Source organism: Notolepis coatsorum (assembly GCF_963971535.1).
Source record: "Notolepis coatsorum genome assembly, chromosome: 12".
NCBI lineage: Eukaryota > Metazoa > Chordata > Actinopteri > Aulopiformes > Paralepididae > Notolepis > Notolepis coatsorum.
In genome coordinates this window covers 58166191-58192056 of record NC_140176.1, presented here as the reverse complement: position 1 = coordinate 58192056, position 25866 = coordinate 58166191, and the positions used below count along the sequence as shown (strand labels likewise).

At 44.4% G+C, this 25866-nt stretch overlaps 1 protein-coding gene across 1 annotated transcript in view; it reads left to right on the top strand.

Moving 5' to 3' along the window:
• The window catches only part of LOC311238186 (rho GTPase-activating protein 12-like), a 100440-nt gene extending 78662 nt beyond the window's left edge, over positions 1-21778 (top strand). Inside the window, exons 6-20 of the mRNA XM_084326202.1 lie at positions 808-933; positions 1615-1689; positions 2289-2363; positions 3257-3318; positions 3966-4047; positions 4289-4411; positions 4997-5101; positions 5691-5789; positions 6411-6513; positions 10830-10949; positions 11526-11624; positions 12135-12212; positions 15473-15607; positions 15934-16039; positions 19612-21778. Coding sequence (XP_084182328.1) covers positions 808-933; positions 1615-1689; positions 2289-2363; positions 3257-3318; positions 3966-4047; positions 4289-4411; positions 4997-5101; positions 5691-5789; positions 6411-6513; positions 10830-10949; positions 11526-11624; positions 12135-12212; positions 15473-15607; positions 15934-16039; positions 19612-19786 — 1563 coding nt within the window. The 3' untranslated portion in view covers positions 19787-21778. The remainder of the gene's footprint in view (positions 1-807; positions 934-1614; positions 1690-2288; positions 2364-3256; positions 3319-3965; positions 4048-4288; positions 4412-4996; positions 5102-5690; positions 5790-6410; positions 6514-10829; positions 10950-11525; positions 11625-12134; positions 12213-15472; positions 15608-15933; positions 16040-19611) is intronic.
• Positions 21779-25866: the final 4088 nt, after the last annotated feature.

Below are 25866 nucleotides of genomic sequence, written 5' to 3'. Positions count from 1 at the left end.
AAGCACATTACGTCCTTCAATCATTGCTGCTTAGCAAGCCTTTAGCTATCACCTTAGCTACATGGCATGGGCCTACACATAGCAACATTTACGACACCAAACGTACCTTATTGGCTGCATGCAATACGAGAGGAAATTATGGACTTTAGCAGATTCTTCTTCTCCTTCTTCTTGCTAGGAGCTCTACCCGAAAAGACTGGTTGTCTTCTTCTTCTTATTTGAAATTTCCGGCAGTGTAGACGCATCGTGGCGTATTACTGCCCTCCGCAATTCTTTTTATGGGCTCTTCTTCTTCTTCTTCTTCTACTGGACCCCGTCATCCCCTACATTCCGAAACTTCCACTTATATAAGGATGTGCGAGGTTCTAGAATGTTCAGCTATGACATCATCACGAACGTTCCAGAATGTTGTGGCAGAGCTAATGTTCTAGCCTGTTCTAGCCTGTTCTACTATGACATCATCACACACGTGCCAGAATGTTCCTAACAATAGTCCGTGGGTGAATCATGTACCATTACAATCGCTACACTAGCAGCCTTCAGGTAGGCACCAAACTTAAACTGAACACAGAGGCAGTTACACCAATTCTGTGAGAGGGGAGGTGAGGGAGGTGAAGAAATGATGGAGTTTTGTCCTCCGCATAATTGGGCGAGACATCAAATGTTAGCCGTTGATTAAATAGTGAGAAGAGTATAAACTAGCTTGACGTGCTAATCGTTTCATTTACATTCCTTGTGTGTTTCTCTCCATCTCTCTCTTTCCTCCATACTTCTCTCTTTGTTCACCCCCTCCTCTCCTTCCCGCAGTACAACATCTCCCCTCCTCAGTCAGGCGAGGTTCCCAAGAGTCGTAGTCTGGAGAGGAAACAGCAGGACCCCATCGTCCTCACCAAGTGGAGACACAGCACTTATGTTTTAGACCTCAACGACAAGGTAAGACGCACGCACGCACCCCCTACCAGTCCAGCCCGACCCTCTTTTACAGTCGATGGTTTCAACTTGACCAAACAAAGACCAAACATAAACGTTCTAAACGGACTACATTGGATTTCCTGTCAGTTTTGTTTGACATCAGCAAACACTGCGACAGGAAACTTGTAGTTCCAGCTCTTTCCTAACAAAACCTAGAACATTCCGCGGAAACTTTTCCATAGCTTCTGCTTAGGTCAGATGTAGGAACGAGGCAGTTGGAAGACGACCTTCCCCGTAGAAAACTATTCAGACATAGAGAGGTGGCGTGGTTACTCAAACTGCCAACAATTTGTTCCGTTGGAGTTGGGAGCGAGTGGATCTGGTCCCTGTGTACAAGTGGTCTGGCTCAGCGCTGTGTCTTTCCATGACCTACCTTACTGGCAGGGAGTTTAATCCCTGAGTACTAATGACGTCTCCAGGTGAAAAGAGCCAGCGGTTGACATCCCTTCCACACAATCTCTCTCACAATCATTACATGGGTGTGGATTAGTCAACTGTATTGAATCTGTTGTTGTTGTTTTTTTTTTTTTATCCTACCAAGTCGCTGTGCAGTCACTATGCTTTCGTCGAAACCTCCAGGAAATATCTGAGTCTGAGGAAAACATTCTAATAGGTTCACGTTGCTATTGGTTTTTGTTGCAGTTCTCTTTCAAGCTCAGGCGGTTCGGTTCCGACCCGCAAAAGAGAAGATTCCGTTTCTCTCTTTTCCGCGATAAAGTTGGTACCGCCCTGGCTACCCCTCTCTCCCTCCCTGTATCTCTCTCTCTCCCTGTATCTCTCTCTCTCTCTCTCTCTCTCTCTCTCTCTCTCTCTCTCTCTACCCCCCCCCCCCTCTCTCTCTCCCTCCTCTTATGTCTACCAATCCAGCAGTGAGATGATCTCACGTGATTCCTTTACGTCATTCATTGATTATGTCGGACGAATCTTTTGTTGTGATAATAGAAAATGTGAGTTTTTCACGTGATCAAAGATACAACAGTGATTTCTCTCTCGTCGTCCTCATGATTGGTTTGCACTTTGTTATATCCGTTGCATTACCCGGTGAGGAGGATGTTTAGTCTTTGCACTAACATCTTGTCCACAGTGACTGCTGACCTCATGAACCTGATGAACGCCATCTATCCCACTGGCAACACAAGCCCCCAAATCCTACCTCTACTCCCTATTAATCTTAATCTACTTCAATACCCAGCAATTAACACACCACCAGCACTAACCTCATCACTGTCTTCGTAACATACCTCTTGTAGTTTAGCCATTACTGCAGATGTTTAGATGTCGTCGTTATATCTGACGCTGTGTCCTCTCGTCGGTAGGAGTGTGCTCCGGCGCCCAGGCAGAGCTCTCCGGACTCTGACTCCTGTCCCTCATCTCCCAAGCATCCCTCGACTGTTAGTATCCCAGCCTGCACTGCACCGCACCGCACCTCACCTCACCCCTCTGCCTCACCTCACACACGCCCATCATAACCCGCCTCATCAAAACCATACGCTTCATCCCGCTTTCACCGGCGTCCGTCTTCTCCGGCTACGAGCGGCTCTCTCGCTCACGTCGGCTGAACACGTGGTCTACACTACAGCCGGACAATTGATAACATTCGTATTGAACGCTCGGGATGACCGAGTGCGGGATTGAGACGATGCGTTTCTCTCAAGCGCAGAAATGTTACGTTCTAAATGACCGAGGAGCCATGTGACTCCCTTTTTTAAGTTTTCAATATTTTTTTTACTTTATTATCTACAGATGGCAAGTTAGAATGTTGTGTTCATTCATAGTTAAAGATAGTTGAGATTGAGTACTTTCTTGTGATACAACACATTCAAGTGATTTGGATTGAATTTACAACTACAAGTTTCATAACAGAGTTATATGGTTATTCAGTAAGTTATATTACAAGTTATGTTGTAATATCTGCTTATACATTGTCTGCATGTCATCTGCCCTAGTCTATGCTTTGCATCCACTTTCTCTCATCTCGTGCACGCCTCCACATTCCAGAGCTGGATGCAATAGTCACCTGTCCATGCAGGGTGATGGGACCATTTCCACTAGGAGAAATATCTTTTACACATTGCAAACAGTACCACAGCACCCCCATCTGGTGGCACTGTGACATAACCATACATGGGCAATGCAACCCACTCAAGTCTGTCATGCCCTTTCCTCGAGCAAGTGTATGTGTTGACGTGTTGTTTAATCTCTCCCTGTCCGTCTGGCTAGCTGATAGCTATGTGAGCCTCCTACTGTGTGATGCTCATGTCTCTCTCTGCGTCTCCTCCCTCAGCCTTCAGAGAAGTGCGGTGTCCTCAACGTCACCAAAATCACAGAGCATGGAAAGAAAGTCAGGTAGACTCCACTGGCTTTTCAGTTTTATTTGAACATATATATATTTTTTTGTATTCTTTTATTAACCTTTATTTAACCAGGCAGGCCAATTAAGAACAAATTCTTTCGATTAAGAAAAGGGTAAACGGGGAAAATGGGACATACAAATGAAATAGAAAAGAGAGAGACGATACATACACCTCAGTGTTATTAAAACACACATCAAACAAACAACCAAATAAAATTACAAGGTATGTAATACATGCAGCAGAATAGACAACTTACAGTTAAAAGGCTGGGTGACAGTTGCAGGTGTGTGAGAGGGGGGGGGGGGCCTATTTGTCCAAACATCTTAAATGATCACCGGGAGAACACAGTACCTGGTTGGTGATTTCATAGAGCAGAAGGAACCAAACACTCTAGTGTAGCCTGGTTCCTGTGACTTTAACCCTTTCAATCTTGAGATCAGAATTTTGAGAACTCAATGCTCTAACGATGATGTCACAGTGGCTACTGGCTGTTGAAATGTATAGTATTATATAAGGAAAATGGCTCCACGTCACCCTGAAAGGGTTAAATGGAACTGTGGCATGAAAATGAATGACCAGGGCTTTTATCAGTATGACTGCAGGTGAATAATCAGTGTGCTGTGTTGTTGTGATTGACAGGAAGAACTGGACGTCGTCGTGGACTGTCCTGCAGGGCTCCTCTCTGCTCTTCGCTAAGGGCCAGGGAGCCAGCACCAGCTGGGTACGTACCATCAGCGCCCCCTGGAGGTGGTCCTCTGGTTTCCCCAATAGATTTCAGAGCTTTCTATAGTCATTCCATTTTTTGTGTTATTTCTCTCTTTTCTTTCATATTTCTGCCTTGACATCCTTTCTTTTTCCGTGATTGTCTGTGACATTTGTCATCCTTCCTTTATTGCTCTCCTCTCCTCCTCCTTCTCTTCTCTCCTCTCCTCTCCATGTCCCTCTCCCCCCTCCTCCCAAAGTCCTACTACCGTAGCGGCTCCATCCCAGAGTTGCTCCTCACGCTGCTTAGCAACTGGAAGCGCTCGGTCAAGCCCCGCCCAGCTGTCTCCTATGTGCGCTGTGGGCCTGTCCAGGCTGCCACTGTATGTCCCCCTCTCTCTGCACGTGTTGGTTCCCCTTGCCTGTCCGTCATCTCTCTCTCTCTCTCTCTGCCCCTATCCCTGACCCCGCTGCTTGTCACGCCCCCTTACCAGTTTAGAAGACTTGGGGGTTTGTGTCGGGAGTGTGATAACAGATTAAAATCACGTGTCCCTCGTGAAAGTATAAATAACCTTTCAGTATAGAGAATATATATACTGTATAGTATAGAGAGAATGCTTGAGTTGTTGAATGTTTTAGTTGTGAATTATGTGTTTTTGAGTGTTTTATAATTTTTTTGGAAAAGGTGTAATGTAAGTACAATGAATATGTGACAAGAAAGAAGATATTACCACATCCACAAATACATTAATAACCACAGGAATTTAACCTAGTTTTTGCTCTAACTTATAATGCTGTACTAAACATCCAGAAACTATAACACAGCTGTGTGTACGTGTCCAAATGTAGTCACCGACTTACTAAACACACCTTATCCCCCCCCACCCCCGCCCCCCTGAAATAACATAATTCCTGTGTCAGGGGAAATGACGGCATCTCTAATACTATTTCCTGACTGTTCTCTCTAGAAGTTTGGCAGCAACCAATCGAAGCCTGAGTTTACCGTGGACCTGCGAGGGGGGGCAGTAGAGTGGGCGTCCAAGGACAAGTCTAGCAAGAAGCACGTCATCGAGGTAAATGGCATCGTAGAACTTTTCTTCATTTGAAAAGAAAACCTGTGAGCCTCGTGTTTGACTCACACAGGGAGCAGATAAAGAATTACTTATAACTAGGGCTGTCAAAATTTATGTTTTAATTTTGGAGATTCATTTAAATTATTTAAAGCATTAAAATAAATTAATCTAGATTAATCTATGGAGTGAAAAATCTTCAATTTTAGCGCTGCGGATATAAGAAAGAGGGTCTAGCTGATGTTGATGGTTTTGTTGAACATTTGTATTTCACAGGAGAGAAACTGTATTCAAAGAAAGCTATTAAAATAGTCTTTGAATCTAAATATACTTTCTTTGTGTTGATTTTACATTAATTCCATGATTTTACTCAAGTAAATATCTGTTACAAGCTTTGGTCTTAAGTAGAAAAATGCTATTTTTAATCTAGATTAATTACAGAAAATTGTGAGATTAATTAGTAAAAAGAAATTATCTATTGACAGCACTACTTATAACACATTGTTATTTCAAAGTGGTTATTGTCTATCGATATATTTTAAGGATCCAAAATAAGCCAGAACATTCTGACCTCTGACCCTGTCCCACTCAGCTGAAGACCCGCCAGGGGACAGAACTGTTGATCCAGTCGGAGATCGACAGCGTCATCAACGATTGGTTCCGCGCCCTGACCGACACCATCACCACACATGTGAGTGCACCCTTCACAGCTGCTCTTGTAGCACCATACTTTCCTGTGAGAAGTTATATAAACTATTACTCCTGGACACTCAGGCATCCACTGCCCTGCCCTGCTTCATACTTACACAGTTACACACGTGGAACAACTGGCAGCTGCCCAGTAGTCTGCCACTGAGTAGCTCCAAGGGAACAGTTCCAGATGTATTTTTCGCCCAGTCCAGGAATCAAACCAGTGACCTTTTAGGTCACTACTTCCTCCTTCTAACCTTTAGGCCACCACGTTGTGCAGTCATACTTAGTTACACAATGACACGACACTATGGAAGACCAGCGCATTTCTGTTCTTTGAGTAGCTCGTTCTCCTATACTATGTGTCTAAATGGGAGCGACCTTGGCTCAGGAGGTAGAGCAGTCGTCTGGTAATCTGAAGGTATCCGGTTCGATTCCTGCTCCTCCCGGTAGCATTCACTTCGGTGTGTGAATGTGAGGCATAAGTTGTAAAGCGCTTTTGATAAAAATCTGTTATATAAAATGCAGTCCATTTACTATATGTGTCTGTTCCTCAATTAGATTAAAGGTGTTCAAACGTGGCTGACTTGACTTACTCATACATGCGTCTCTTGGTGTCCAGGCCTGGGAGTCGGACGAGGCCATTGAGGAGGACATGCCAGAGTCTCCTGGGGCTGAGAAACAAGACAAGGAGAAGGACCACAGGGACTCCAAGAAGAACAGAGGTGAGACGGGGCGGGGACACATGAGACCTGAGACAGACAGACGGGTAACACATGACCCAGAGACAGACAGGTAACACATGACCCTGAGACAGACAGGTAACACATGACCCTGAGACAGACGGGATGAGAACACATGACCCAGAGACAGACAGACAGGTAACACATGACCCAGAGACAGACAGGTAACACATGACCCAGAGACAGACAGACAGGTAACACATGACCCAGAGACAGACAGACAGGTAACACATGACCCAGAGACAGACAGGTAACACATGACCCAGAGACAGACAGGATGAGAACACATGACCCAGAGACAGACAGGTAACACATGACCCAGAGACAGACAGGATGAGAACACATGACCCAGAGACAGACAGGTAACACATGACCCAGAGACAGACAGGTAACACATGACCCAGAGACAGACAGGTAACACATGACCCAGAGACAGACAGACAGGTAACACATGACCCAGAGACAGACAGGTAACACATGACCCAGAGACAGACAGGTAACACATGACCCAGAGACATACAGACGGGTAACACATGACCCAGAGACAGACAGGTAACACATGACCCAGAGACAGACAGGATGAGAACACATGACCCAGAGACAGACAGGTAACACATGACCCAGAGACAGACAGACGGGTAACACATGACCCAGAGACAGACAGACCGGTAACACATGACCCAGAGACAGACAGGTAACACATGACCCAGAGACAGACAGACGGGTAACACATGACCCAGAGACAGACAGACAGGTAACACATGACCCAGAGACAGACAGACAGGTAACACATGACCCAGAGACAGACAGACAGGTAACACATGACCCAGAGACAGACAGGTAACACATGACCCAGAGACAGACAGGATGAGAACACATGACCCAGAGACAGACAGGTAACACATGACCCAGAGACAGACAGACGGGTAACACATGACCCAGAGACAGACAGACAGGTAACACATGACCCAGAGACAGACAGGTAACACATGACCCAGAGACAGACAGACGGGTAACACATGACCCAGAGACAGACAGACAGGTAACACATGACCCAGAGACAGACAGACAGGTAACACATGACCCAGAGACAGACAGACAGGTAACACGTGACCCAGAGACAGACGGGTAACACATGACCCAGAGACAGACAGACAGGTAACACATGACCCAGAGACAGACGGGTAACACATGACCCAGAGACAGACAGACGGGTAACACATGACCCAGAGACAGACAGACAGGTAACACATGACCCAGAGACAGACAGACGGGTAACACATGACCCAGAGACAGACAGACAGGTAACACATGACCCAGAGACAGACAGACAGGTAACACATGACCCAGAGACAGACAGACAGGTAACACGTGACCCAGAGACAGACAGACAGGTAACACATGACCCAGAGACAGACAGGTAACACATGAGTCCAGAGACGGACAGGATGAGAACACATGACCCAGAGACAGACAGGTAACACATGACCCAGAGACAGACAGGTAACACATGACCCAGAGGCGTCTATATTAATCCCAGCCAAAGAGTGCGTCGCGTTTCTCTGATTGGCCATGACGCCCATGTGACCGCGGCAGCGCGAGAGAGCGGCAGTGCGGAAATAGGCTGCATCCTCCACGTCAAGAAAGACAGACGGGCATTCTCTGCGACAAACCCTAACCTTAACCAACTCCGAAATAATGCCTAACCTTAACCCTAACCTTAACTTAACCCTAACCTTAACCAACTCCGAAAGAATGCCTAAACTTAACCAGCGAAAGAATGCACGTTTATAGCGAGAGATGATAAAAAAAATAAAAATTGAAGTGATTCGAACTTGTGACCAACCGCACCGCAGGCTCCACAGCACAGCGGTGTACCAGTTGAGCTAAGCGTCGATGGAAAAACAGCGGGGATTACGGCTACATAATGCCGCTCTGCCGCTGCCGCGGGGTGTGTCGCGGCCAATCAGGGAAAACGCGGAAGCACTCGGCAGCACTCTTCGGCTGGGATTAAAGAATAGGCGACCCAGAGACAGACCGGTAACACATGACCCAGAGACAGACAGACGGGTAACACATGACCCAGAGACAGACAGACAGGTAACACATGACCCAGAGACAGACAGACAGGTAACACATGACCCAGAGACAGACAGACAGGTAACACGTGACCCAGAGACAGACGGGTAACACATGACCCAGAGACAGACAGACAGGTAACACATGACCCAGAGACAGACGGGTAACACATGACCCAGAGACAGACAGACGGGTAACACATGACCCAGAGACAGACAGACAGGTAACACATGACCCAGAGACAGACAGACGGGTAACACATGACCCAGAGACAGACAGACAGGTAACACATGACCCAGAGACAGACAGACAGGTAACACATGACCCAGAGACAGACAGGTAACACATGACCCAGAGACAGACAGACAGGTAACACATGACCCAGAGACAGACAGGTAACACATGACCCAGAGACAGACAGACAGGTAACACATGACCCAGAGACAGACAGGTAACACATGACCCAGAGACAGACAGGTAACACATGACCCAGAGACAGATAGGGATGGGAATCGAGAATCGGAATCGATTGGGAACCGGTTCCTAATAGTCCGATTCCTGGAATCGCATACCTCCGTGACTATCAATTCCTCTTATCGAACCGACAGTTGCGCATTTAAAAACAATAACGTTAGTGCCACGCATGCAGCCATAGCAGACTATTTGATTCCTTGACTAAGAAAACCTAAAGGGCTCGATATTGCGACCGTTTTGTGTGTGCAGTGAAAATTGAAAGTGCTTTGCATCCTAGTCATTCATTTACATGGTAAAGTAACGTTAGCCGCTAGCTAGCTAAATAGCCATGCAGACAGAGAGAGAACACTGAGATGGCCTTTATTTATACAGGTAGGTTATTGCTAACAAATTCTCTTTTGCAATAACGACCTGTTGAATGCAACTACAGCTCAATAGATTAAATTAGTTCTCAAATACATTATTTTATTTAAGTGTATAGTTAATAAATTTTTTACAGTTTTTGTATTTTTCTGACATGGGGGCTCAACAATAAATGACAAATGACAATCAGAAATGTCAAGTTGCATGTTGTTATTCTAACCAGCTTAGTTCTGTTGCATTTCCAATTTATTTAAATGATAAAGGTATCAGAAATCGATAAGGGAATTGATAAAGAATCGGATCGATAATGGAATCGTATCGATAAAATCTTATCAATTCCCATCCCTAGAGACAGACAGGTAACACATGACCCAGAGACAGACGGGTAACGGATGCAGAGTGGCTGGATTCAAGAGGTGTATGTAGGCGCTAGAGCAGACACACAGAGGACAGGGGTTTTGAATGGATTCTGGGGTCGCTGCGAGTGGATGGCCCAATGTATTTCCTACAGAGCCCACTTCTGGTGCGCTGAGCAACAGCAGATTATATCCCCATGACCTGCATGCAGAGCTTCACGCCACGCTGTTCTGCCGTCTCGGCTGTTGAGACTCAACAGAGCTTTATGTTAAGCAATTAAGTGTCATATATAAGGAATAGACAAAGAGGACTTTGTTAAGTGATTTCAATAGACGACAGAGAGACACCAAGAACCATCTGATGTGAAGCAAGAGACATGCATTCAGTGCCAGAGCTGAGTGGTTTGATTTTTATTATAAGAATGACACGTCGCTCATTCATATCATATCAATCATCAAATCTATTTGTCCTGTTAGTCCAGAGAGAGGTGCTAACCTGATTGCAGAGAGCTCTGTGTGTGTGTTTGGTTGTTGTACCTCGGATCAAGTGTTTGGCTCCAGTCAAACCGGTCTGTACCAGTGGGAGAACACGTCAGTGCTCGACCTTGGCAACTAACAGAAGAAGGCTCTTTGCCAAAGCGCTTGGTCACGTCAAATTGATTGCATATGGAGCAGGAGTGCACGACTTCATTCTCTTAGTATAATCAGCACCTCCTGAACATAATTGCGCAGTACAGTATATCAGACAGTCCCCTATAATTTCACTTTAACATGCAGACCGATGCAATGTTATTTTTAGAAGACAGCCGTTTTCATCAGCCCCAATTGCTAACTTGGGCTCTCTTTTTCTTTTTTCTTTTTTGTGCAACTTGAAAAATCAATCATGGTTATCGTTGAATTATTACTGTTGAAAAAAAGACGCAGTATGGACATATCAGATAGATACGTACATAGATATTTGGATGTGAATGAGGAAGGGACCTGTTCATTATTAGCTCCTTAAAGCCCTTTGTCTGTGTTCCTTAGTCATGAAGACATCTGTGAGTATGGACTCATCAGACCAGAAGAAGGCCAGAGTGAAACTCAAGAAGTTCCTGACCCGCCGGCCCACCTACCAGGCTGTCCGAGACAAGGGCTACATCAAAGGTATTGTAGCCACCTCGCCAATGTGTGGAGCTTTATTTAACACGCCAAAAAGGCTATTGTATGGCCATAGCCCACGCCAATAAAGTGTCACGGTAATATTTAGCTACCTAAGGTACGTGTTAAGCTACCAAGAGGCCGCACCCTCAGGTGTAACATCTCCTTAGCCCCCCGCCCATGGGACCACCAACCTCTTGGTAAAGTCCACAGGGAGCCCCAAGCTTAGTGGACCATGCGTGATTGACAGCTAACCCCCCCCCCCCCCCCCACCCACCCACCCACATATGATCCCACACAGTCATCACATCCACCACGGGATCACACTGGCAACTCTTGATCCTGACTAGGGTTGCTACTACACTATTCAAACTGTGATTTGAGTTGCCCACTGTCCTGGAGAGAAGGGTCTGGTCTGATCTGATCCCAGGCCAGCAGGGGGGGGGGGGGGGGGACACACACACACGTGTGGTTCCAGAGGCAGGAGTCTTAACCACTACACCACCCCTGGCCACTTGGTCATTGAGACTTGACCTCTGTGTGTCTCTATCTTTATTTTTGTATTCATTTTTTTGATCTCAGATCAAGTGTTCGGCTGCAGTCTGACCAGTCTGTGCCAGAGGGAGAACACGTCGGTGCCCAACTTCGTCACGACGTGCATCGACCACGTAGAGAACACAGGTACGTCCGTCCGGCAGCCGTCTGCCTCCCCTGTCGCTTGGTCTGGGCATTGACGTTAAATGTCCAAATCCGAGCCGTTAAAGATACAAATTGTAATTAATCGGAAAAATGTACGTGTATTGATTATTTTTTTAAATATAAAAATTGCATGTGGTTAATTTTGTATGTTTGAGTTGAGACATTTCAATCGGTAATCTCTTCATTTTCCTTGATCAATAAACAAGTAGACTCATGACACCATTTATTTATTATATCGCAATATTGTCCACAATAATCGGAATCGCACTCTTTCCAGCCGTAGACTCATCTGTCACGTTATTCATACAACGCACTGTATATAAGTACTATTGATGTACACGCTGCGTGCTAAATGAGCTTCGGTAATGAGACCCGGCTCCTTAGTCCGATCTTTCCTCCTCACGACAACCGCTCCTTCGTCCCTCCATCCATCCATCCGTTCACCTCCTCCTCCTCCTCCTCCTCCTCCCCACTCTCCTCTTTCCCCTGCAGGTCTGAGTATCGACGGCTTGTACCGAGTGAGTGGAAACCTGGCTGTGATACAGAAGCTTCGCTTTGCTGTGAATCACGGTAAAGACTCCAGCCCCCCTCTCTGTGCCAGTCGTGTCAGCATCCATACACAGACACGCGCACACGCACACACATGCGCCCCCTCTCTCTGCTATCACACCACTCATAGCAGCGGTGGATATACTGAGCTGTCGTTCCACTACTAGATCCTCACATACTGAGCTGTTATCCACTAGATCAGACCTGGGCATTGTACGGCCCGCGGGCCGGATACGGCCCGCGGGATGATTCTGACCGGCCCGCGAAAGATTACATGATAATAATTCTTTTTTTTTTTCTTTTCATGTCAACATTCACACGCACAATATACGCTTAGGAGACATGCTCAGAAGATGTTGGTTCTCTTTGGATCCACCTACATATGTGAACAGACATTCTCAGTCATGACGTTTACCAAGTCATGGTATAGATCCTCTCTCACTGATGAACATCTGGCAGCTGTGCTTCGCATCTCCACCTCAGACATGCAACCTGACTTTGATGGACTTGTTAAAGCTCAACAGAGACTGGATTTATCACACTGAATGAAAAAAAAAAAAAAAACTGAAAAACACTCAAATGTGGAAATATAACAAGTGAAATGGGACACTTGATATATTTTTTTCTTTTTTTTGCACAGTTCTGAAAACATTAAATGTTTAATATAGGCATGTAAAGTAAAAAAGGCTACAAAACTGGGACACTTTTCTTTACACAGTTCAGTGACATGTCTTGTTTATTTTTGCTATAAGATGATGTGATGTCTTTAGAAAGCTAAGAAAATCCTTGTTTCAATAGTATATGAAACTCAAAATGCCCTTTGTTATTAATGTTTCACATTTTGTTTATCATTTTGGAAAAAAATTCTATTTGAATAAATGATATTTTTGAAAGCTAACCTCACCTTTTAATTGCCAAATAATAACATACACTCTTACCAGGGGTCAAAACAATGCCATTTACTGCTTTTTATATAGAAATAAAATGTATATTATGCATAATTGAGTTTGGAATTTTGACCCGGCCCCCCAACATATTTTCAGTTGCTCATTCGGCCCCCTGGGGAAAATAATTGCCCACCCCTGCACTAGATCCTCACATACTGAGCTGTTATCCACTAGATCCTCACATACTGAGCTGTTATCCACTAGATCCTCACATACTGAGCTGTTATCCACTAGATCAGTGATTCCCAACCTGGGGTCCGCGGACCGCTGGGGGTCTGCCAGGGGGCGCAGGGGGTCCGCCAGACCACAGATGATTTGAGGTCTCTTTTTTTTTTTTTTTTTTTTTTTTTTTTTTTTTTTTGTATCATCAGAAACAGGAATAGTCTCTCCACTACAATACAAAAATAAATATAAATAAATAAACATCTAGACATGATTTTTGAATGTTAACAGTAGGCTACCGGGTAGCCGCTAAAACGCGAATCAGTTGACTATCACTTTCTGTAGCTAGCCTAGCACGCTAGTTAACTTTCTCGGCTCGTCTGCAGTCAGCCGCCAGAGGCGAAAATGTGTGACAAACGAAAAGGAGATGATGGCAGCTCATCTGCAAAAAAAGTTAGGACCTACAGAAATCGCGAAAATTACATCACCATGGGCTTCACTGAGGGACCAGACAAACGACCTGAGTGTGTGATTTGTGGAGAAAAGTTGGCAAACTCGAGCCTGAAGCCCAGCAACCTGAAGAGACATCAGGCGTCTAAGCACCCAGAAAGCGTTGGGAAGGATCCAGACTTTTTTCGGAGGAAAGAACAGTCTCTCAAGGCGAACAAGCCTGTTGATGTTAGAGTAGCGTGGAGCAGGGGTGGCAGTGATTTACAGAAGGCTACCGAAGCCTCCTTTGAGTGTTCGCTTTTAATTGCAAAAGCAAAGAAACCGCACAATATTGGCGAGCAGCTCATCAAACCAGCCTGCATCAAAATGGTTTAGAAACTGTGCGGCCCACAGGTGGCGGATAAACTAAAATCAGTACCACTCTCGAACAATGTAGTGAAATACCGAATTGATAAGATGTCAAGTGATTGCGAGCAGCAGCTGTCAGAAAAGCTTAGAAAGGGTCCATTTGCCATACAACTTGATGAAACTACAACTGTCGCAGACGAGGCTGTGCTCATCGTTTATGTGCAATATATTGAAAATGAGGATCTGAAGCAGGACATTCTCATGTCAGTCAACCTTACTACCACCACTCGAGGTGAGGATATTTTTACTGCAGTGGATTCTTACTTCATTCAACATAAATGCAAACCGTTCACCATTAGGGCCTGATTTGAGAGGATGAATACAGGATTTGAATATTGGCCAAAATTTTGAAATACATAAGGTGCAAGATTAGATTTGTTGATTGAAGGCACAAGTCAAAGAAGCATAGTGGGTCTAATTATGATGCATATGCCTGTGTATAAGCAGTTTGTTATTAAAATGACAAAAAAAAGGTATTAAACCCAGCTAGGACAGATTCTCTCTGCTACTGATTGGAATTTCCTGTCTCATATTTAGTTTAATTTGTTGCATTGATTTGTTCCATAAATGCAAACCGTTCACCATTAGGGACTGATTTGAGAGGATGAATACAGGATTTGAATATTGGCCAAACATTTTGAAATGCATATGGTGCAAGATGAGATTTGTTGATTGAAGGCACAAGTTAAAGAAGCATAGTGGGTCTAATTGTGATGCATATGCCTGTGTATAAGCAGTTTGTTATTAAAATTACAAAAAAAAGGTATTAAACCCAGCTAGGACAGATTCTCTCTGCTACTGATTGGAATTTCCTGTCTCATATTTAGTTTAATTTGTTGCATTGATTTGTTCCATAAATGCAAACCGTTCACCATTAGGGCCTGATTTGAGAGGATGAATACAGCATTTGAATATTGGCCAAACATTTTGAAATGCATATGGTGCAAGATGAGATTTGTTGATTGAAGGCACAAGTCAAAGAAGCATAGTGGGTCTAATTGTGATGCATATGCCTGTGTATAAGCAGTTTGTTATTAAAATGAAAAAAAAAAAAGTATTTTATGGTATCTTATTAGGAGGGGGTCCGCGAATTTCATCAGAGATGTTTGGGGGTCCCTGGGGGGAAAAAGGTTGGGAACCACTGCACTAGATCATGTATGCATACTGTAAATCAACAGCTGTATGTTACTTGAAATGTTTTGTTGTTTTAGTATGCACTGTAGTGCACTGAAGTCTGCCGTATCTCTCTCTCTCCTCTCTCTCTCTCTCTCTCGCTCTCTCTCTCTCTCTCTGTCTCCCCCCTCTCTTAATCAGATGAGAAGGTGGATTTGGATGACAGTAAATGGGAAGACATACACGTGACCACGGGAGCTCTGAAGATGTTCTTCAGGGAACTTCCACAGCCTCTCTTCACGTATGCATCCTTCAACGACTTTGTGAACGCCATCAGTGAGTGCTTTCTACCACACCGACACAACCGCCACATGTCCACAACACTGTGATTGTAAAGTGATGGCGTTATTATCTAAAAACCTTTGTTTAATCTCAAAATAAGCTCTGTTTTCCCAGTCGATCCATTGTGAGTGGTTCCCGAACACTTGCCTGCTTGTTGTTGTTGTTGTTGTTACTAATACGGCCACAAGATGGCGCCCAGCTCATTTGCAATGAAGGACTGACATTCTCTCTCTCTCTCTCTCTCTCTCTCTCTCTCTCTCTCTCTCTCTCTCTCTCTCTCTCTCTCTCTCTCTCTCTCTCTCTCTCTCTCTCTGCCCCAGAATGCTCCGACTACAAGCAGCGGGTGAATTCAATAAAAGACTTAATCAAGGAGTTGCCAATACCCAACCATGATACAATGCAAGTCCTCTTCAAACACCTCCGGAGGTAAGTGGGATGCGACTGTTGAACTCAAATAGTTCTATAGTACAATTTGAACTCTGAACCTATTATTTTCATGATTATTGATAATGATTCATATTATTTGTGTGTCGGTCATTGTTATGATACAGCCAGGCCCATACATATTTTAACATCAATCAGGATGTGCTTTAAGTGCAGACTTTCAGCTTTAATTTGCATTTACATCCAAATCATGTGAACAGTGTAGGAATTACAACAGATTTTACATGCCCCCATTTTTTTAAGGGACCAAAAGTAATTGGACAAACTAACAATTATAAATCAAATTGTCACTTTTAATACTTGATTGTAGTTCTCCCTTCCGTTTTGTCTTCAGCTAGTGAAATGCTCAATTGGATTCGATTCAGGTGATTGACTTGGCCATTGCATAACATTCCTTTCTTTGCCTTAAAAACTGGTTGCTTTTGCAGTATGCTTTGGGTGATTGTCCATCTGCACTGTGAAGCGCCAGCCAATGAGTTCTGAAGCATTTGGCTGAATATGAGCAGATGATATTGACCGAAACACTTCAGAATTCATCCTGCTGCTTTTGTCAGCAGTCAAAATAAATATGAGGGAACCAGTTCCATTGGCAGCCATACATGCCCACGCCATAACATCATGCTTCACTGATGAGGTGGTATGCTTTGGATCTTGAGCAGTTCCTTTCCTTCTCCACACTCTTCTCTTCCCATGATTCTGGTACAAGTTGATCTTTGTCTCATCTGTTATTGGATGTTGTTCGAGAACTGTACTTGTTGTTTTTGTTTTTTTTATAGATGTTTTTTGGCAAACTCTAATCCAGTCTTCCTGTTTTTGAGGCTCATCAATGGTTTACATCTTGTGGTGAACCCTCTGTATTCACTCTGGTGTAGTCTTCTCTTTGTTGTTGACTTTGACACAGATCAAAGTCAACACGCCTACCTCCTGGAGAGTCCAACTGTAACTGGGAAATAATTCTTCTGTCATCCACCATAGTTGTTTTCCATGATCTTTACTGGGTATTTTGGTGTTGCTGAGCTCTCCAGTGCGTTCTTTCTTTTTAAGAATGTACCAAAAGGTTGATTTGGTCAATGATGGCTTGCTTCACCGATAGTGACAGAGCTCTTTGGACCTCTATTGTTGACGGCAACAGATGCAAAGACCAAATGCAAATACCACACTTGAAATGAACTCTAGACCTTTTATCTGCTACTTGTAAATGAAACATATATTATATAAATTGAAATGTATACATAAATATAAATGAGGGAATAACACACACCTGGCCAGCTGAGCAGCCAATTGTCCAATTACTTTTGGTCCCTTAACACTTTGAGTGCCGACAACGTGTATTGTCGTCTTATCATGCCCCCCGTTGAGTGCCGACGATGTGAATTGTCGTTTGATTTTTTTATTAGCGATCTGAATTCATATTTCATCATCCGAGTCTCCCGTTGGTACAGCAGACCCTCTAGGAGCTCAGATGGGAAAATACCGCCCCCTATCGTCTATCCCTGTGCAGGCCATTCGATTATACTGGGAGATCCCTGTGGGGGGAGCCTACTGGCTCCATTATGCTGGCGATGGATCTGATGATGAGGGAAGTGATCGCGAGTTGGAAAGCAGCGTGGAATATATATTTACAGCAGCCAATAATCAATCAATAAACGCGATCGATATTTGGAATGGCGATCAGGAATTGGAATAATCTTTTTGGAGAACATCTGATCTAAGGTAAGGAGTCTATGTTACCAGTTTTAGGATAATCAGAGCTGTATTCACTGAGATATCAGCATGTGCCGTGTGTCTGTGTGTGTGTGTGTGATGTTGAGGAAATGAGAGAATAGATTTTTCAGCCCGCTTCTATAGCGTGCATAAGTACACATATACTATCGATAATCTAGCGTTTATTTGAAAACGATTCATAAATAGGCCGACAAATGACAACGTGTCTAGTGTATTCGAGAATATTCCAATAAATGCCGTTTATGGGGGAATCTTTCAATTTTCCTGACATTTTCGAGAGAACGATAGCTTTTCGAAATGCTATAAAAAGGATATGAACCGATTAAAAAAAAACACTCCGTTTCGACAATGTTGACTGCAAACAAATCATTGATAAGCGACGGGCAGATTAGACACATAGCTATAATTTAAAACATAGATTATGCGTTTTTAACGCTAACATTGAAGTGGGTGATGGCATTCAAGGGGGTAAAAAGGAAAACAAGGCCGGCACTGATAGTGTTAAGAAGGAGGAGGCACGTAGAAATTGTTGTAATTCCTACACCGTTCACCTGATTTGGATGTAAATTCCCTCAAATTAAAGCTTTAAGTCTGCACTTAAAGCACTTATTGATTGTTCCATCTCAAATCCATCGAGGTTGTGTACAAAGTCAAATGATGAACATTTTGTTGATTGTCCAGTTTCAAGTGATTGAAAAGATGATATCCACAGTGCATCTCAAAGTTTGAGAGCACTGGTGTCATCGTGAGGGATGTGATGATGCGTCAGATCCTATTAGCCATCACGCATTATACGCTATACTAAAATATATACTATACTTATGCTATTAGCGAATACGCCGCTTGTGAGTTAAAGTACTTTTTCTTTCATTACCCCACGTTAACCATGAGATCACTCGTCTCTGTGTTTACCTTGCCTGAGTTGCCTCACTCTGATCACCCTCCAGGCGTAGTGGAACTATAGGCAGGTTTTAGGGTGTATTCTTAGCCTACAGGAGCCAGGAGCAATATCATATGTTCACGATGACATTTGCCTAGGCTTCCTATTTGCATTTATATGGCACTGTTTGCGGTAATTCAATACCTTTCCAACCGGTGTTTCTTCGGGAAATTTATAGCGTGACATTCAGTGTATGGAGCGGTCTATACGTATCAGGAGCAGGATTTAATCGTCTTTTTCCCCATGAATATGTTATTTGTGTTTGTGCATCTACATGCAGGGATGTAGATTCTATTTAAAAGCCATATTATACTCTTGCCTCGGGGTCTCTGGTGTTGCCATGGCGTACATGATGAGAGCCTTGCCTCGCTACTCAATCTCTACGCCTCGAGATATTGAGCGTTGAGCCCATTCAAGAGCCTTGTAATGTTTCACCCTAAAAGCCAACCTCAAGTTGCACTGAAAAGAAAACAGAGTAGGAATGGCATTTAGGATCTGATGCCGTATGAAACTTCACACCCGCTCTCGCCAACTGTTTCTCTCTTTCTTTCTCTCTGTCCCTCTCTCTCTGTCTCCTTCTCTCTCTGTCTCCCATCTCTCTACCTTTCTCTCCCATCTCTCTCCCACTCTCTGACTGCCTCTCTCTGCCCCCCTTTCTCTGGCTCTCTCTCCCTCTCTGCCCCCCCTCTCTCTCCATCTCCCTCTCTGTCTCTCTCTCTGTCTCTCTGTCCCCCCTTCTCTCGCTCACTCGCCCTCTCTGCCCCCCATCTCTCTGCTCTCCCTCTCTGTCTCCCCCCTTTTCTCTCTCCCCCTCCCTATCTGTTTCTGCCCCCCCCCCCCCCCCCCCCTTATCCATCTCTCTCTCTTTCTCTCTCTCTCCCTCCCTCAGGGTGATAGACCACGGGGAGGCCAACCGCATGACGACCCAGAGCGTGGCCATCGTGTTCGGCCCCACCCTGCTGCGTCCCGAGTATGAGACGGGCAACATTGCGGTCCACATGGTCTACCAGAACCAGATCGTGGAGCTCATCCTGCTGGAGTACGAGGGCATCTTCGGCAGGTAGAGGCGGAGGTAGAGGCGGAACGCCTGCATGGGAGAAGAAGAAGAAGAAGACGGAGGCCGGCTTTTTCAAAAACACAGGCTCCTGTTTTCCCCTTTTCTTTGACTGAACTTAACATTGCTGTGGACCAAGCAATTGGGAGAGAAAAGTGTAATTATGTTCATTGATAATAAGATAAGTAAAGAAGGCTACTACTAGAGAGGAGACTTTGCACTTAAAAAAACTATTTTTTTCTTTTGAAGCTGAATGAAAAAAAAATCAGATTTCACTCTTTTCAGTTGCCATTCCTGCTGCAAGTATAGCAGGCTGGAATATTGATTTTGGGATCCTGCGATTTGGTTGGCTGGATGATGATGATGATGATGGTGGACAGTGTCTCCGTGAAGGACGCGGTGTACAGCGGTGCGGTGACAGAGGTGTTGGACGTCTGCGTGTTTTCTGATTTGGTGGATTTCGGAGTATTCAGGTGTTTTTTTCCGCGTACTACACTGGATCTCTCTGGCCAGTATTAAAAAGAGTTTCACAACAAACCCTGGACAAACCCGGCATCCTATAACCTGCACCCTCCTTGATGGAAAGAGAAACCTCATGGGGCTCGTTTGACTTTTGGAGAGTGATGGAGGGAGGTGCTGCTTCTGTGGTAAAAAAAAAAAAAAAAGAGAGAAGGCCGGCACGGTCACTGTGTGGCGAATAGAAGTCGCATCATCAGCCTCGTCGATGGAATAAGCTGAAACTGGACAAGAGTATCTGTGTCGTGGTGGATCATCGGTTGGCTGTTTGTTTACCTCTGTGGCGAAGTGTTACGTGTAAAAAATTATTAAAAAAAGCCCTCTGTGGTATGTATGGGGAGAATAAAAATCAGTATTATGTATTCGGGACGGGTCACCCCCCCCCCCACCCCACCCCTTACCCCCCCCCTCAACAGAAGGAAAGCCCCTCCTTTGATGAACTGGAACGTAGTCATGTTATGTGTGTGTGCTGTGTGTGTGTGTGTGTGTTGTCTCCCCCACCCCCTTCCTCATATCACCATCACCTTGCAAGGCCTGTTTATCACTGGAACCCACCCGCCCCACCCCCCTCTCGTTCCTATCAGTATTAACCTATGACCCTGTGACGTCATCACCAGTATCACTTTGACTACATCCTCTGTGGGAAGTAAAAAAAAATAAACCTGTGTTTGTTTCTTTGTATGTATGCTGGGTCAGATGATTAACAGTGAAAATTAACTGTGTGTCTGTGTGTGAGAGAGAACAATGTGAAACCTGAGCTGAAGACGTCTCGTCTTCCCACTGTGTACAGATGTGTGTTGTATAGTCGATGAAGTGGCCTCTGTCTAGTGATTGGCCGTTGTCAGTGGACGTGTTTAAGTCATGTGTTGGTTTCTCAGTGAGAGCCCCCCCCCCCCCCCTTGTTTCCTCACCCCTAATGTCTCCAGTCTTACTGGCAAACAGGAAATGGAGAAAGGGAGATTTCTGGGAATTGCAGTCCCCCCCTAACCTTAACCATTTCAGATCAATTCTTTATGCTTCTCAGTGTTCTCTGGCTTGATTATCCCTCCTTACCTAAGCTAACGTGAAGATTATCCGGAGAAGGGAAGTGGTACTGGACAAATACTATATAATTTCAAAAAGGTTGTTGTATGGGAGCGTATGGGTGGTAGAATGCAAAATGAATAATAAAGCCTTTAAAAAAAAGAAAAAGAAAAAAAAATAACTACTTTCAGAGCATATGTACTGCGACAGAAAGAAAAAAAGATTTGTCTCAAATTTCTTATTGTGTTTGAGGTATGTATGCTTTGATGGTGACTGATGAAAGATGATTTTGATTTTGTAAATCTGAATTAAAACATAATACATATTGATTGTGGAGGAGGAAAAAAAACATGATTTCTTTTTTTTTGGAGGTGTACCTGAACTTTTGCTGCATGGTCAACTGCACATTTTGAATGTAATTTTCAGACTAACTGCTGTTTGTGACATTGCTATGTCTAATAAAAAAGACGAACTAAATACACAGACTCTTAGCTGTTTACTTAAAGCCCCAATCCTGTATAGGAGTTGATCTGTAGATGGAAGATGAGCTTTTTTAGAACCTATAATTTCAGAATATAGGTCTGTTTTTTACGCTGTTTAACGCTAGTGTTTACACACATTGAAAACTCATATGTACTTGTTGTCTTAGTGTTGATTCAAGATTCAAGAGGTTTATTTGTCACATACATACCAGGGCATACAGTGAAATGCGGGAAATGTTGGTCCTCATATCAAGAGCACCAATCAAATAGAATGAAACTAGAATGGGTGCTCGTTGGAGCCCATAATATGCCTGGCATGCTATAGTTGGTAATATATTATGTCCCCCCAATCAATGAAGGACGTATGGCGTGTACACATACGTACACATACGTTGTCTCTTGGGGCTTTTTCAGGATGTGTGGGAGTCACAAGTGCTTTCTTGCAGTTTGTGGTTTTCATTGAGATTGATGTGCCTTAAGTTTTAGCATACACAAGTTGTTTCCAATAGAAAAACACTAGGGTTACGTTAGGTAGTCCACAATTCGAAACCGAAACTCATGACTGCTCTTGCTGTTCCTCGTACGTGGCTAACTGACTTAGCCGGATCATTTACAGGATAACTTGACATAAGTCAGGCTTTTCGGTTCCACGAAGCAAGTTTGGCTAAATCACTGGCAACAGATCGAAAAATTTGAACCTGCTCCAGCGCAGGTTTACTTAAATTAGCTGGATAAGCTGGCCACTCCCTCGCAAAAAAATGGCAGCTCCCTTCCTCAGAGATCCCATTATACCATTCTGAATAATGTTTTTGTGCTTCGTTTTTCTAGAGGGGTCGCGAGCAGCCACGGGGGGGGGGGGGGGGGGGTCGCGAGATGATTTCCAGAATGTATTGATTTCATAGAATGTGTGAAATAGGCCTATAATTAAACACAATTAAAATACATTAAACTGGTAATAGAAATGCTTTTGAAATGTAAAATAATAGACCTAAAATGCTGATAATAAATCATATTCAGCGGCCTATGGATTTACTTTGTCCTAAATAATGCACGTCATAGCTATAGGGAGGTGTAGTCTGACGTCACTGGTTGTTCCACCCGTATAGGGATTTATCATTGGGAAAATGGATTATCGGCTATTGTAACAATTCTGCCGCATGGAATTTGAAAAACTTTCCACTTTTGCACAAAATGAGTTCCCTTCTATCATTAACATATTTTAAGCATTTTTGTTTGAAATCAAATTCTGTGATTTTTTTTTAATGATTAATTGTGAATATTTTCATGTTGAGCTATAGATTGTGGATGAATAAGCACAGAAAGGTACACCATGCCAATGTTAATGCTTTATTTGTTTTAAACGAGACGATTTAGAAATGGGCAATGGGGAAATGCATTGGGTTGGACAGAGGGTGGAACACGAAAAACGGCAATGAATGAATGAATGAATGAAAACTTTATTAACAGATTGCAGAATGGGTACAGTACAGTACAGCTCAATACATACAATTGTTAAGGGGATGCAGACCAGAGAAATACTTTCGTCTTGTTTACATCAGGGTCCCCCATTTTCAATTCATCGTAACATATATGACATACATGACATACAGATAGACTGTAACTGAGGGGTACAATTCCCTGACTGTATTACTAGATATGATACTTACTACCACTACCTTTGTACTTAATATTCGGCCACCCAGTACTCGGCATAAATATATTATGATGAACACTGTCACGTAGATGAAACGGATCCAACACAAATGTACGAATTAGAAATAGGTCTTTATTTCTACACAGCGATGGTGTGTAGAGCAAGCACTTAATCAAATCAATCACATTTATGAATGGGAATTAGTATGCACTTTTATGGCAAGAGTATTCGTCGGTATATCAATAGAGAATGTCCAATCTCTGAAGGCGCAGGTGGTACATATACGACCTGGAATAGTTAAGGAATAACAGCAATGATACTTTAATGATTATAGACTGGATACACTAGGGGGGGTTAATCCGGTCGCTTGTAAGCCGACAGGAGTAAGAAGGGGGGGGGGGGTAGAGTCCGGCTGCCTCATCCGGCCAAGGGTATCCCAGGTGAACCCACTGTAGTGCCGTTCAATGCGCCGGCGATCCTTGGACCGCAGATGAAAGCAGATGGACTCTTTGTGGGCCGGCGTCCTCCGGTCCACGGAGGAGAGACGTGAAGCGACCTCGTCTTGCAGAGCGTCTCCTCACCTTGCGTCCTCTCCAGGGGGGGGGGGGTTCCAACACACGGCAGTGTCGGGGGTCTTTATCCATGGAATAATCAACGTATACAAAGCATAATCCGTGCCTGGGAAGGCGGGCTGTCGTCGGTAGAATAATCCGGTATACAGGTCCACTCGCTCGTCGGCTCTGGGGCTCCTCGGGTGCAATCTCACATGGGGTCGATCATCCTGGTTAAGCAGCCAGTTTTCTGCCCGAAACGATGGGGTGCTGACTACGGTAGTATTCTCACCGCACGAAGCACTATATATTAACAGACTATTATTAGCTTAATAGACTACGTCCAACTCGACGATATAGTGCCAAATATGACTATTCAAATATTAATATACACGATGTCTCAATACCGATGGTAGGCCGAACTTGGCCTTACTCCCACACGTGGCGTCGCGGGGAGGCTTTACGTCTGTGACTCTATTGGAGGGTAAGAAACTGGACTGAAAAGGAAGTCCTACTTTAGTAGCGCAGTATATATACGCACTATGAACAAATAGTCCCATTAGTGGTGCGGTAGCCAGATTCCTACGCGGAACTAGGACTTGTTCGTACATGTTGAGCGGTACGTTTGAACTGGGTCTGGGGGGTATGGCAGCCTGGCACCAAGGTCTCGACCAATAGTAGAATGGAGACTATTATGGGATGTTCAGTAGGCTAGAATGGATATTCAATGCATATTGTACAAGGAATATACAAGGGATATCAAGGAATATTAGAGAATATACAAATACAATTAAATATATATATATAAATAAATATATATATTCGGTTTAATCTGGCCCTTCACAACAGCCACCCCCTGATTGGTCCCAGACCTAATCAGTTAAGCAGAGACAGATTAATCGCGTTGTCTATTTACACATAAGGGTTTGCTGTAGGGGTCAGTCAACTTCACAAAGTCATAGGGTTATAGGGTCATGGTCATCATCGATTGTGTCTGGGAGTCAGGGCAGTTCTATGAGCCTCGCCACGGGACGGGTGTAAGTGCGACCCTGGACAAGCACTTCAGCTGCTCGGACCTTGCCGTCGGCACCGGTGATCACTTTGCTTACGCGGCCGGCCGGCCACATAGCTCTGGGCAGTGATTGATCAATAATCATGACGACTGTTCCTTCTGTCAAATTGTCTCTCTCCTTTACCCACTTCTGGCGGGTCTGTAGAGACGGTAGGTAGTGCAGTAGGAAACTGCTCCAAAACTTGTCGGCTAATACTTGGCTGTAGCTCCACATTCGTCGGCCGTTCGCTTCTTCAGGCCGGTACATTGTCTGGGGTAACGCGGGATCTAGCCGCCCCATCAGGAGTGTGTTGGGGTCTGCGGAGATAACAGTGCTCAATCCACAGAACACAGGCTTCTTATTCTCAGCCTCCTCCTGACTGGCTTCCCTCGGGATAGGCGTGGGCCACTCTCCTTCCGGGAGCTTTAGGAATGCTGGGCCGTCACTGTTACGACCCTGGCTCATGGGTACGCAACCTATGTGTAATCAACACCAAAACCCTGTGCTCTAACTCAAAAATGCTACTAAACCAAGGAACTACTAATATAACTATAAACTAATGTACTGGTAACCCAACGGACAAGGACTGTAAGAACCTGACAGCTCTTTCACTAGGCACAGACCGTGCATGTGTGTTTCTGGGTCTGCCTTTGAAGCTCCCCAGCAGGTAACCAATCAGCACTAATTGGCTAATTGGCAGCCCTCACCTGCCTGCCCTGGTGAGACAGGAGTGACCAGGCCTCTAGTACATAACACCTCCCCCACCAAACTGGTTGCCCAAGAGGCAACCACTACACAACAACCCATAAACA